The following is a 15,277-nucleotide window of genomic DNA, read 5'->3' on the forward strand; positions in this document are numbered from 1 at the left end:
CTCATGAGCAATCTGCCTACTATTTGAATCTTTTACTAGTTATTCTTGTGAATTTTGTCCAGCTTTTCTCCCTGTGAATGGTTTGAAACGACTATAACAGAGTTACCTCGGCAATGGACATACCGAAATGCTCCTCAAGGGGCTGGCCAAGTTCCCCATTTGGAATACCGTCACCTAGTGTCCTAGTTGCGTGTAAGCTCTTCGAGAACTTACATTGCACGCGTACGTTGGCAGTGTGGCATCCTATGCCAACAATACAAAGACATGTAAATTATTCTACTTGGTGCAACTTTCTGGAGGGAGGACTCGGTGCAACTTTCTGTATTAGTGGTTTTCGAGAACTTGAAAGCACCGGCCTTTGAATCCGTAACTGAATCCCAGAAGGATGGTTTTTCCTGCTGGCCATTCTTCTCCTCTAATTTTCCGCGTCAGGTGATCAATAGTTCCAGGAAGAGAAGCCTCGGTAGCATTTTTTAAAAGGGAGTTTTAACGAAAAGCTCACGGTACTGTTCACTTTAACGAAAAATCATATTTTTACACTAAAAAATCAAACCTGATACTATTCACTTTACCCTTTATTTTGTCCTTATTATTAAAACTCAAAGTTTTCAAATCATTTTCATTAGTTTTTCCTTTTTAAAAGGAATTTTAACGAAAAACTCACGGTACTGTTTACTTTAACGAAAAACCATATTGTTACACTAAAAAATCAATCCTGATACTATTCACTTTATCATTTTTTTTCCCTAAATTGTCATACAAATTCACCCTATCTCTGAATCCGGATACCAGAGTGCTCGCATTTGGCCTCTTATGAAAATCCAAGACGTTCAACAAATTTCTCCTGCAAAAACAGATTATTCTTTTTTGGTTTTTAACTAGGTTTATTACTTGCGCCGCAAGTTATTTAAACTTCTTAAACAAGGATTTTTATTCATGATATTATATGTCTAGATAAAGGGAGTTCAGGACCCTTCCAACTATTTTTTTTATTACAGTTAATACCGAAAGAAGTAAGGTTAATTAGGTTAGATAGATTAATCACAAATGAACTTTGAAAAGCAGTTGAAAATGGTTTACAACACAAAGAAAGATGCATTAAACAACATATATACTTTACGTAAGTACAAACGAAAGAGATTCAGGCAAGGTTCATACTCTTACAGCCACTTCTCTTTGGGGAATGAATAGTGGCGAAGCCAGAAATTATTGAAGGGAGGAGCGAAATTTTAAAGGGTAAAAATTGTTGCTGGCGAGGTTTCATGTCATGAAAACATTTCATAATGTGCTCATTCACTGCCTAACGAAACGTTATTAGCAAGGGTAAAATGCTGTAGGAAAATGTATTGAGTCGTCGGAAAAAATTTGTCGTTGATAATCGCAAATTCTTCTATTTAAATACTATTTTTTCTTTTCTGATTAGTCATAAAAAAAAACACATTTTTGAGACCAATCACCCTTCGGTTTCAGTTAAATACTCGTTAAAATCGAATTTTAAAAGGTTAATAATCTTAAATTAAAGAGGTTTTTTTGTCAATCCGATGCAAATATAGTTTACAAGTTAGCTCATATAAGGTTTTCAAGCTCATAATGTCATAAATTTAATAAATTCTCATACAATTAGGCCGAAGATAAAAATTAATACACTTATAATATATCTTATGATGCATTATGAGAATTTTAAAACTTTGTGACCCATTTTAAAAATCATTCCAAATGTGAATAGTGCAAATTGTAGTTGACCCATTTTTTTAAGGTAAACTCCAAATACCTACGATTATTCATTTTTTTACTCAATTGAAAAGATTAAAATGAACACTACTGTGAAAACGATCAAAATGAACACTACCAATTATCGAATATTTACATATACGTAAGAGATTGAATTATGTGCTAACTATTAATCTACATTAGGTGATTGTAGACAAAAATTTATATTCAAATATACAAAATTAACTGCATTGCCAATATGATTTAACAAGTCAAAACATGAGGGTATATTTGTGAATCGTGAGTTTTTGGGGCATATTTTGCTGCTCTCGTAAAAGGGACGGGGTGTGAGTGAGTGTGAAGAAAAAATGGGGGACCAATGGTCCCCATTATAATCATTTATTTATTTTATCTCAATAAAGCAAAACAGCGTTGTTCCGCCTAGGAATTTAAAAAAAAAATTATAACCCTTCACTATTGCTGCTGCGCACAGCAACAAAGAAATTAGAGCAGTAGCCGGGACTCCATCATTTCCGACGGGACCAGAGTGGTGGAACCATCGCTCCTGGACTTGATTCTGACGAGGGGAGGGGCGTCCGCCCCTCCTCGCTCCTCTGTAGCTTTGCCCATGGGAATGAAAAGTAAAACGAGTTTACAAAAAGGGATTCATACTACAACGCTTGGGAAAAGTAGCTGAGCTTCTAAAACTTGATAAAATATGGCTTTCTATGGTGAATCTATGACTAAAAGAACAAAGTCTGGACAAACTAAATCTTTCTGGTTTCTTACTTGTCTAAGAGCAAAGTGAGATGTCTTTTGATTGATAAGTTGATTGTCCTTGTCTCCGGGGTTCTTTGCTGCTTTTATAGACATTTTAGCTCGACTGTCCAAGCTTTGCCTTTCGGTAAAATCCTCCGGAATGTGGTGAGTCACCACTTATTTACCCATCCATACTCTCGAAAAGTACCTTTTGCTGGGATGAGCTGTCATTCTGAGTGTCACTTCTCTTATAGGCATAGACCTATTCCTTGGCAAAAAATGATTTTTTATTCTTCTTGGGCTGTTGCCTTCTCCGAGCCCAATCCTCTCTTTATTTTTTGTATTCTTGGACCTTCTCTCTCACCAAACCCAACATAAAATATCCACTTAAACACATCCAACACAAGATTCCTCCAGAGGGGCTCATGATTTGCAAAAAGATAGAAAGATTTACTCACAGTGGCCAAAAACCCCCAGGTGGATTCCACCCAAAAGCCCCAAAATCTCAAGAACAAGCTCATCTGTTAGGGTTTGAGATTACCTAATCCGGTGTTCCTTGAGTTGAGAGAACTAGGGTTGAGGTAGAGATTTCCCAGTGGCTGGACCCCATGGGAGCTCGATGGAGCTGAGGCCTTGAGATTGAAACCTGCTTCAAAATCTTCACCATCTTCTTCTTCTTCCTCCTCTAATATATATATATATATATATATATATATATATATATATATATTTTTTTTTGTGTGGAAACAGATTTGGTTGTTTTCTTGGTTTTGGATTTGGTTTTCTTCTTTTTTCCTGATGGATTTGGTCCTTTGGGACAATAGGGTTTTGCAGCTAAGCATTGGAGAGGTTTTTTGCTGAAACTGGAGAGCAGCTGGGTGATGGGGCAGGGTTTTAGCTAGACTGGTGCAGCGAGTGCGCGCCCACAAAACGAATGTTTTTGTTCTATTTGAATAACAGATAAAAAAAAAAATTACAAAGAAAAAAAAAAGGGTAATTTAAATTTTCATTTGTGAATGAACGGTCTTAGCTTTAAATATTGTAAATTACGAATTTGATACTAATTTATTCATGTAGCATATTAATGTGAATATATAGATATATAACAAAAATAAAAACAAAGTTTTATGTAACACGTTGGACTAAAATTGCAATTGCAGATTTTCGCACAAAACTTAACACATGAAATGGCTTAAATGCTCCTGCATTTAGACCATGTAAAACAACACACTTGACAATTAAGAATTTTGCATTTGGAGGATGGAATGGACATAAAGGTTGTCGATCTTGTTGAGCATTACGTAGTATATGCGTAAGTATTTTAGACATTTCTTGTGTGAAAATTCATGTCTGTCATATTGATTTTCCTATAAGAGGTTAGTATTGTCCTATAAACAAACAATTTTCCAAATAATAAAAGTCCCTCTTGCTATGGGTGCTATAAACAAAAATATATATCCCGGTGACACAACAGATTTTCTCCTCGCAAACATTTTCATGTGCAGTAGAGAAGTTTGTTGTTTGATACAAATGAGAAGTTTCCTCACACCTTCATGCATTGGCCATTTTTTGGCAGGTCAGGATCAAAATCAAATAGTTGATATACCAAAAGGCAGGCATGCAGCTGGTTGTGATGAGTAATTTCTTAACCCTTCCAAACTAATCTAGGTATGTTAACTATCAGATAAAACAATACATAGGAAGATAATTAGTTACCTTTCAATGAAAACAAATCCCTTTTAGGAGTTCTCAAATCCTCTACTTTTTTAATGTACTTGAAACATGAGACAGTATACTACGTATCATAATTGAAGTGAGGAACATTGAAAAGTATACTCTAAAGCGAAACATATTAATCTCATCATCAACTTTTATATTATAACATGTGATGTACTACATTGTGTTTTACAGACACAAAAATTTCTTTCTCTACACACGATGTTACTAGTTCAAACAGTAAATTACTAACTATTATGATCCGACAATTGAAGGAAAGAGATTTATATTTTTCTTACAAAGCGGTATTCATATCTACTTTAATTTGTTGAGAAGGAAAAGATGAGCACATTAACCTGACTAACTGGCCTAACCACATATATGCTATTTTTGATAAAACGAGATTCTAAACTATTCTCAGAAAATGAGAAGATCTAATACTAGTTGAATTTAAATCCTCTATAGAAGGAGGGATGAGTTGTCATGAGGTATATGAATGTCTAAGGTTGAAACAATGTGCCACCCACCCACCATTGGATGCCTTGCCATTGAACTTGTCAATGACAATGGTCAAACAATGTGCTCCTCAAACCTTTATTAAACTTAATAAGCATGCTTGGTAACAAGATTAATTTAGCAGGCTACAGCTTGTCTCATTCCCATAGAATTTTATTGTGGGTTAAAGACTGACTGATTATCCATTAAATTAGCAGTTAAGACAAAAAAATAGTGTTTTCTCAATTTATTTACGAACGTTTATCTGATTATTGAAAAAAAAACTGTTAAAAATCATCTGCAAATATAGAACCTAAATTAAATAGTTAAGAAAATGACAACAAAATGTCCAATGAGAAAATGTGCGATAGGGCAGTCTCTATGACAGTTTTATACCGTGTTTTAATCCCCTTCGGTTTAGAATAGGGAATCACAGATAAAGATTCTTTCTCTTTATAAAAAAGTCAACACAAGATGTTAACCGTTCACATATAAAAGAGGGGGGAAGAGAGTAGGAGAGAAAATCCTACTCCGAAAATCATTGTCCAAATCTAACATGAAGGCATCTGCAAACATACAGTTGAAACTTAGGGCAATCTTACGATGAAAGGACAAGATTAAAGGATCTCCGGGATCCTCACAAAGAGGATCCGGCGAAGATCCTCTCTGATTTTAACAAAGTAAAGAAAAAAAAGCAATTATGACAAAAGGGAAAGACAATACATGACCCTATCAAACCAGCATTATTAAAACAGAGTAAACCAACTGAATTTTCAAAAGCACTTTTGTGCGGTGGTGGTCCGAAAAAGCATATAGGGGTAAGGGACCAAAATATATTCCAAAATAACCAAGATTTGAAATCCCTTTGGGTAAAACAGTAAAAACATGCAAAAACCAGGGCTAAAAGAATAGGCCTTTCGCATATTTTGAATTGGAAATCATTCTTACAAGCATCTGCAATGTCCAGGAGAGGACTGTCAAATGACACAGCTTTGAGCTGAATTCCAAGGAACCATACACGAGAGCGAGCATGCTTGAAACGTTGCCATGGTTCGTCGGTCAGCCAGAAAATTACACTCAAAACCCCAGGAAAGAAATGAATCAAAATAACACTCTGCTCATAAAGCCAAATTCAGCGGCAACAACCAACCAAGCCCGGAAAAGAATGCGAAATCTACTCGTACAAGTGTGATTTAGAATGCCCTTTGGTGTGTGTCCACATGTGAGCGTAGCTTTCGATACGGATAACTGGTTTTACACTTGCGTGCTTGTAAGACATCTCCACTGCCTTACATGGGGACCCTTGTCTAACAGCATAAGCAAACCCACATTGGCTGATAGCCCAAACATATGCCTGAAATTATGTTTAAAGATATTAGAAAACGATAAAATGGCCATAAACAATCCGCAAAGCAAAAAAGTACCGGAGTGCTGTGGATATAGATCTAATGCTACCTACTGTTTTCACCCTGGCCCCGTTGTGGGGGGAGGGGGGGGGGGGGGATTACTGCAAGGCTATGTAGATCATAGTTAGGAATACAGTTTTTCTTTCAAATTATTCTTCTGTATGGTTTATAATTTAGCGCTGTAAACAGTAATTGTTGCTAGATGGGTTTGCCTTCGTCTTTTCGAACACACATTGTTTTCATTTTATCAAAAAAAATATACAAAATTAATTGCATCAGTTATTCAATAAAATTGTTAAACTATCGATTTCTATCTATTCTGATGGTAGGAAGTATGAGCTACTTACTTGCTTCGGCACGCTCTCCTTCTCCAGAAAACAAAGGACTTGATCCACTGAACAAAACAATCAAATAGATATCAAGTGTTAATTAAACATAATTTGATACCATTACCTGGCTTAAACTATATTTCAACTGCCAATTGATGAATCCGAATTTACCTTAAAAACAGACATGGAAGAAAAGCGTCCAACGATAGATGGTTTCTTCACAATCATTCGTTTCTCCGGTGACATATCATTACACAAATGTTGAGCTATTTCTTTAAGCAATACCAGTTGAGCTTTATCTGTTCGCATTGAAAGCATTGCCTGCCTCATTGACTCCCTGTCAGCCTCAAGTGCCTGAAGCCTCATATAGAGCTTCATGACATCAGGATCCTCAAAATCAGGCCCACTAAGTCCCCTAGGAGTAACTCCAGATTTGGCTTCTGTATAACCATTGTAAGGTGCTCCAATATGAACAGAGTCAATGGTATAAACTCTGTCACTCATGTCGTCTCCAACTTCTGATACATTATCAAACTTTCTAGTATTTGGATAGTCCTCTGACTGTGAGACATAGTCTGCCTTCCTGAAGCTGTTGTTATATCGAGGGGATTCAGTAAAATCTGGACCAGTATCTTTAACCGTATGCATAGGCGAGTCACCTGAAAGTCTCCCAGAATGTCTTGATCGCCTAGGAGAATGGCCAACCACCACCTTTTCAAAAAAATTCTTGGAACCTGAAAAATCCCTTTCCATTGGACTGCCGCTCGGACTCCCCTCCATCTGAAAGAGCCTGCTTTCCAAATTTCTCAAATGGTCTCTCCCACGAGGGGTCTCACCAAATGCATATTTCTCAATGTCTGCATCATCATCACACTCCAACACACCTTGGGTCTCATTTATCTTACATTTCAGAGGTGGGTATTCATATGTGGGCGTTGTCGGGAGTTCATATTGGGCTTCAAAGTCACCCACGCTTTGGATACGGCTAAAGGAACCCTGGTCACCTTCTGCCTCAGACTCCGTGAGCCCATAACTCATCATTCTATGCTTATAGGCCTGCACTTCACATGTGAGTGCCTGAATCGCCTGCTCTCTCTTATACAGCAAATCTTCCAGTGCCAAAAGCTCCTGCTGCTCATGTGCCATCTTCTCCTCAACGAAACACTTGAATTGCCGGGCCTCCATCTGTATTTCAGCCTTCTCCCTCTGCAACCTCAATATCATTGACATAGCCTCATTGGCAGCGGATGATGAAGCATTCCTCTCCTCGTCCAGCTCGGTATACAAATCTTGTATGGTTTTCTGCTGGCTACTAAGCGTCTCGCGAAGTGCAATACATTCGTTCTCCATCTGGACTCGCGCATTATAATAAAGTTCAAGCCCAGGTATAAAGAAACGGTTACCATCCTCAAACTCGCCATACTTTCTCTTTACCGACCGAAGCCAAGTCCCCCCTGATGAGACACTCACCAGCGAACAACTACATTCACAATTACAACATTTCACCATCGGCCTCGAGGATGGAAATGCTTCTGAATCCATAGAGCAACGTGCATTCAAAATTCAAGCAATTCAAGATCAAGCGACGGTAATTTGACTATTCAACAAATCAACCATCTAAAATATCAAGTCTTATCCTGGAGCTCCCAAATCCTCTCTCAATGAATCCAAGACCTTCAACAATTTTCCCTCCCTTCCTGCACTCCGATTGTGAGCTGTCGTCCCTCTCAGATCAACAATTCACACATAAAACTCCTAAAAAACAAAAATTGCAACAATATTAGACCTAAAAATGCCAAAATACATTATGTTCTGCCTTAATTCACAAAGAAAATGTTACCAAAATGAATAGCTACCACTCAAACATGCATAGAAATTACAATTTCCCCCAAAATCTGGGAAGAAATTGAAAATTACCTATAGGAGGATTAAGGAAATTGAAGAAACAAATTCTCCGGGAAAATAATCCAAAGAAATTAAATTCCATTGAAACAAAGGAGTGGCAGAGAGAGAGAAAGCGAGAGAGAGGGAGGGAGGGAGGGAGAGGGAGAGGGAGAGGCAGAATTACCTTGGACGAGCTTGAAGAACAAAAAACCGTAGAAAGTCGCGGAGAGCAGGAGGTGCAGGCCAAACTTTCCCGGAAAAAAGTTTTTCCCGAGAAAATTTAGGATCTGAAGAGGAACGAAGGACAAAAAAAAGAAGAAAAATAAAAACGAAAAAAGGCCAAGCTGCGAAAAAATGATTCGCTCCCACCCGCGTTCCCAGGGCTGTTTGGAGGGAAAGAAAATCGAACAGCGAGAGAGAGAAAATTATGGAAACCCTAAAATTTTTGTTAATTAAAAATTTCCCCCTCTTTTGTTATTATTCGTCTCGAACTTCGTGATGTCGTTTGGAGAGAGAGAGGGGAATGGACGGTTTGAATTGGAATTTGTGAGCGAGAGGACCCTGGTTTGTATGTTTGGGGGATGGAGGGAGCTTTTGTCCAACCTCTCCAACTAATTACCCTATACCTTTACAATTTATACTTACTTTTTACTAATTACCTCTAATTTGGGGTTTACTTTTTGATTTACTATAATTTGCATAATCAGAGTCAACACGAACGAAACACGTATACAACTTGATAATTAGCGCGGTTAACAACTAATTACTGTTGTCCAAAAAAATTAAAATTAACCACTGATAACTCTCGATGAGGTGTTTACCTTCATGAATTTCCAATAAGTTTTACCTCATCCAATTCATAGTAAATTTTTTTGTTTGTGGTTGTGATGGTTAAATTAGGATAATGCACTTTATTTTTTCTAATACTCAATCATTGATACTAATAACTTGGTTATGAGATGTTTGACTTGGACCTTAACATTAACTAATTTAGAAGAAATTCTAATAAATTGTTCTTATTAAATAATGTGAAGGAGTTCATATTACATGATATGACAAGTGTCAAGCGATACGTATTTAAGATGTTTGTATGTTTAATGGTACGTATTTGGTTGAGTCTTGATTTTAAAACCTAAATGTTGAAGCTCTTGTATTTATAAATAGTCACAATATAGATTAGTTACGTCTATAGACAAATAAATACTTAAGGCAGATTTAGTTATATGTATGCTAAAATATTTTAGAGTGACAAGGGAAATAAAAAAAAATTGAATATCTAGTCTCATTTTGAGATATTTAAAAAATTCAAATGGTAGCGATTTTGACATTTTTCGCTTTAATTTTGACAACGAACATTGTAATTGTACAAATTATAAAATACTCAATTTAGAATGTATGAAGTTATTTAAAACAAATGAAGTTAAACCATAAGTACTAACTTTACATCCCAATCAACATAATCAAGACATCAAAGTATCTTTATTAATTCGTGTATAAACCACCCCAATTTCAAAAAGAGTTTTGATCACGAATAGTTTCTTAAAGTTCGACTAACTCATCATTTTAGTCATTCCAATTTCATGTCGACTAATGTTTTCCATAACATCTTTCCGGAAACAAACTTAATATGCTAGTGGAACCCACATTTTAATGATATACCCAATTCCTAAAGTTACACTCGATCGACATTTTTAGTGGGTAATGCTAGAGATACCAAATTTTGTAAACTTAATGATGTGGTTATTGACGATTGAATTATTGCTGAAGAGTTGGTTAACGTTCTTATTTCTATTGGTAACACATTATTGGTTTATAAAATTTGGTTTTCACAAAATTTAGTTTACAAAATTAGTCTCTTAAACATTATTCTTAAAAATTTAGTCTATCTAACATTGCCGGTTTATGGTTGGTTGGTTTTTTTTATTTTGGATCAAACATTTTTATGGTTGATTGAGAAAAGAGAGAAATTATTGGAAACTATTTGGCCACCACCGTCATTATCCTCAACTAATTAGAGGTCATATAAAGAAAAAGTTGGTAAAACTGAAAGAGATCCAACCAAAATGATTGTCTTTAGATTAAAAAGAACTCTTGCAAAGTCGTAGTTTATATATTAATGGACCAACCATATCGGAAAAAAAAAAAGATGTAGGCCTTTGCCTTTCTCTTCTATCATATTCTTTTTATGAAAGATTTTTAACTGAAATTTTATTAATTTAACGTCATTACAAGCTCATCCATAGACAGAGCCAAAAACATTTTTTCAGTGGAGGCAACATCGAGTGATGAAATTAAATCAAGATTTGATATAATTCGTTTACTTATTGTCCAACAACATCATTTTGAGTAACTAGTGCTTAGAATAGTAAAATTGTAAACCAATAATTGGCTAATGGAAAAATTATGTCTCGGAAGAGTGAGTGGGTAAGAAAAGTATAAAACATGAGAGGGTATTTTGAGTTGAGTGTTTGGACTCATACTTCATTTATGAATATATATAAGTAAATTATAGTTTTAGTTGGAGCATTTTTTGTATAAAAAGAATTGAGTAGGGGCAGCTGTTCCTAGTGAGCATATGAAGCCTCCGTTCATAACCTCATCTATACTATCATTAAAAAAAGAGGGCTTACCATTAGAGTTCCCGGTGCAGTTCGTCAATGTATCGGGACCCAACTTGTGAAATTCCGTTCTTGGATTTCATTATTATAATCTAAGTATTGGTATTATTGAGTTTTTATATTATTTTCGGGAAATTAATTATTTAAAATCCGTAGACCATCGAGGTTATAATTTATATTGTTGATTAGATTGCGAGATCACGAACGCATAGGCAAAAGTCGTTTGTGAGTCCGGGTTATAACGGTATAGTTACGGGCGTTTGAAGTTGAGATACTATAGATTTTAGGAATTATTTAGACTCCCACTTTATGGGAAAGAGGCCCAATCAGATATTTGGGTTAAGGGACCAATCCGTTAGAAGAGGGAGGGAACCAATCAGATTTTTAAAAAGGTTAGGAGCTGCCCAATCAGGAGAGGGAGAAGGAGGGGAAAGGAGGGACCCGAAATAGGTCATTTTTTTGACCCGCGAACCACGTTTTTTTACTTGGCCATATCTCCTTCATAAGAACTCCGTTTTGGATGATCTTGGTGTCCATGGAAAGCCTTTGATGAGCCCTACATCCTGGTAGTGTTAGATTTCCCAATTTCTTTTCCATTTTTCCAATTCGAAGCCACAAACCCACAGGTGTTTCAGTGGCTTTATCCCTTTTCCTGGTGGCTCCGGCAAGTTTCATCGTCCATGAACACCACAAAAAGACTTCCCTCAACCCCAGGAACAAATCCCAAGCAGTGTTGGAGGTGTCGGAGTTCGATTGGAAGCCGAATCAAAGCACACCATTTTTCAGGGTTTCGGCGGGTTTGAGTGAAATTGAAGTGTTTTCCAGTCAAATTAGACTTGGCCACAGGTATAAAGTTTGCCCTACTCTTTGAGATCTTCATTTCTATAATTTTTGGTAATTTTTAAAAATAGTTTAATTTTCCGGCAAGTCGGGGCGGCGGACAGCCACCCGCGGCGGCGGCATGTGGTGACGGCTTGGCCAGTGGGCCGACGATGTCCTTTTAAGTTCAATTAGATGCCCTGATTTCAGAATTGATATCCTTATGATATGGTTTGATTGTTTGAACCTAATTTCATTACGATATGTGGTTAGGTAAAAAAATATGATTCGATGATCCGACCGTTGGATCGTCACTAAACCTTAATGCGTGATAGAACATAATATTTGTGGATCATAGAAACTTATGGATAGAGAATCCGACGTACGGATCTTCCCTAATTGGATTTCTAGGTTTGTAAAATTAAATGTCGACCGCCACTTGAATTTTGAACTTGGCGGAGATCTGACCGTCGGATAGTGTTGAGATTTTAGTATGTTGTTATTTGAACATAATGTGGACTTTGGAAAGTTATGGATCCGAAATCCAAGGTGTGGATCTTCTGGATTGAATTGTGTAGAATTGTGGACCCTACCTTTGACCAAAAGTTGACTTTTGATCAACATGTCTTGAAACGTCCTAATTACTAAAATTAGTACTACAGGGGATTAAGTGAAGTCTAGTGGGCCTACATTGGTTAGATAGCGATTTGAATATATGAAATAAGATTATTATCTTAATTTCTATTATTAGTATCATTTGTGAATATGAATTGGTCTTATAAATATGATTTCTATTGAAATGTGAATTTTATATATTTAGCCATAGATCTATGCTAATTAAATATGATTTGACTTGTGTATTGATGATGTTTGTGATAGATATGTGTTTAATTAACTTTTAATAATGTGAATGATAATTATGAAGAATGTTATGACAATTATGGGATCTAAATATTGTTTGATAATTATTTGGATATGATTGCCAACTGAATACTTATTTGAACTTGGCACTATTACCTAGCATGAGATGGAGATGAAAGTCAGGAGATGAGTTAGGTACTTAATTATATTTTTAGTAGAATTAGTAATTGAGGGAATTCATTGTGTTGTGCTCCATATGACTAGATGCTGGTTGATATGCAGAATCGATAACATGTATGCGTATAATTATGTATAAGGCCTAACAGTTCTGTAGGTATGACTCTGCTTGGTTAATCCGTGTTGGGGAATCACTACCTACTTGGTTATCTTGACCCTGCTTGGTTAATCCGCGTTGGGGGGTCACTAATGGTCCTGCTTGGTATATCCGTGTTGGGGGACCATATGCATTCTAGAAGTGAGGAGGATTAGTTGTACTTGGTACATTTGATGGGGGAATCATATGCTTGTTTGGATTCCGTTGAGTGATGATCCGAAATCGTATCCAACTTAGGTTTCATTTAGTGGTTGTTATGCATTGTACTCCGCGATTCCGTTGAGTGATGGCCCGGAATTGTATCCACTTGGATTTTTCGTTGAGAGATGGTCTGGAATCCCTCATACTTCACGATTCCGTTGAGTGATGGTCCGAAATCGTATCCACTTGGATTCCGTTGAGAGACGGTCTGGAATCCCTCATACTCCGCGATTCCGTTGAGTGATGGTCTGAAATCATATCCTGATTTGGATTACGTTGAGTGGTCCGTTATCCCTACTCTTGCTAATTTCCATAAGTTAGACTTGTTCCTTGGATTCGATTGAATGAGATGTACCCACAATAGATCTTGTAAATATAAATTAGAATTATCAAGTTATTACTTGAAATCTAGGCAGGGAACTATGTAGAAGTCCTTTATTAATTTTGTGCATTAAGGTGTGATCTGATTGACTAATTAACATAATTAAATGTTAATATCACGCCTCCTTGATATCATGGAATGGGTTACTTAAGATGATTGTGGAAGGATGTTGAATATGATTGTTATTAATATGATCAGATCAGTGATTAATGCGACTAGAGGATACTATTGTGCTGTGTTGATTCTTTGATATATTACATGATATGAATAGCGATTTTATGTTGAAACATAATGATTTATATGATGGATGAAATAGAAACCTTGATTGTCATGCGGGTTGTTATGTAGTTTGAATCGAATAATTCATGCTTGTCAAGTCCAAATGTTTGATTGAGGAATGTTATGCATTTTGGCTTGAACAGACTGTGTTATATGTCGAGTTATAGCGAAGTTGAATTACGAATGACTTGATCCCTATTGAGGGTACGTAGGCAGTCTAACGATGAGGTTAGATGCAACCATAAAGTATAAGAAAAATTATCACGAAATTCGAATCTTGAGTTGTGCATTGTCTATATCCCGAATGCAGGGTATGTGAGTGATACGAGTATTTTGTAGCGTCACGTGTCGATCCTGAACTTATGTCGGTATCGGGACGTGATACAACTACTTGTAGATAATTGATGAACAACAATTACGTAATAATGATAAGGGTATGTTTACTTACCATGAACAACAGTTCGTGTGGTTGTGATGATTAAATTAGGATAACGCACTTTAGTTTTACTAATACATTGTGAAATCATGCAAATATGTTTTCCAATCTTTTGTTGAAAAATATTTTGACAAAAAACATGCACTAAAAAAAAAAAAAACAAGTACAACACTCACTCATTGGTACTAATAACGTGATTATGAGATGCACAATACTCACTAATTCGCATCGAAATACGAATACCTCATAAGTCTGGTCATACACTCAAAGTTTCTCAGATTGAGTTGCACAAATGGACCAATGATGCCATTATCATTCTATTCTTATAGACTCTCTGACAACTTATGTTTTTTTATATAATGTTTATAATATTGACACATGAATTGACAATAAACAATGAGGTGACAAAAGAGTCCCCAAGTCTTTCTACAAAATTAAAAAGTTTTTAAGCCCTTCTAGGTCATTGTATTGAGTCCAAAAGGTGGAACCCATACTAATTAATTAGAAAAAAAAAAAAAAAAAGAAGGGAGGGATTTGAGTTCAATTATCTCCAATGCACATGCCCAAACTGTTAAAATTCAATTTGAGTTTTCAGTCTGATGTTTTCTCCACCAATTCAAAGACTCAAATCTTAAAACTCAAAATAAGTCTTAAGATTTTGAGCCTTTACATTGGAGAAGAAAACCAAAATACATAAATTGAGACAGAAATATGAAAATATAGGTTCTAGAATTTGATTCTTTGCAGTGGAGATACTCTGGTTACTTGCGTAAGACCGTTAAAAGTTAAAACATTGATTGAATGGAAAATCCACTCGAGACCAAGATGAGTCTACATTTTTCATATCTTATTATTGTTGGAGAACGAGAAGATAAAATAGCTTTTGAAACTAGTAAAGAGTTGTTTTATTCGCTCTCACACATTATTAAATACATCTCACACAAAGAATTTAGGGAAATAACTAGAAAGAGGACATTTTCTTAATCTTGGGACAAAAATAGGATAAATCGGCCACGCACAAGCCATGCACACCATGCACAAAATCAAA

The 15,277-nt window shown here is 36.1% G+C and overlaps 1 protein-coding gene across 2 annotated transcripts; it reads right to left on the reverse strand.

Annotated features, from left to right (window-relative positions):
* Window positions 1–5,581: 5,581 nt before the first annotated feature.
* LOC126600856 (myosin-binding protein 7-like) lies at window positions 5,582–8,898 on the reverse strand. Of its 2 annotated transcripts, none has more exons than XM_050267541.1 (4): window positions 8,484–8,898; window positions 6,587–8,170; window positions 6,434–6,480; window positions 5,582–6,034 (listed from the first exon to the last, which is right to left on the reverse strand). In XM_050267541.1, the coding sequence occupies exons 2-4, from the start codon at window positions 7,955–7,957 to the stop codon at window positions 5,935–5,937; spliced, it is 1,518 nt and encodes a 505-aa protein (XP_050123498.1). In that variant the 5' UTR covers window positions 7,958–8,170; window positions 8,484–8,898; the 3' UTR covers window positions 5,582–5,934. The 2 variants fall into 2 exon arrangements, with proteins under 2 accessions (XP_050123498.1, XP_050123499.1); XM_050267542.1 differs by lacking the exon at window positions 8,484–8,898 and adding an exon at window positions 8,333–8,475.
* Window positions 8,899–15,277: the final 6,379 nt, after the last annotated feature.

Source organism: Malus sylvestris, chromosome 14, assembly GCF_916048215.2.
Source record: "Malus sylvestris chromosome 14, drMalSylv7.2, whole genome shotgun sequence".
Taxonomy (NCBI): Eukaryota; Viridiplantae; Streptophyta; class Magnoliopsida; order Rosales; family Rosaceae; genus Malus; species Malus sylvestris.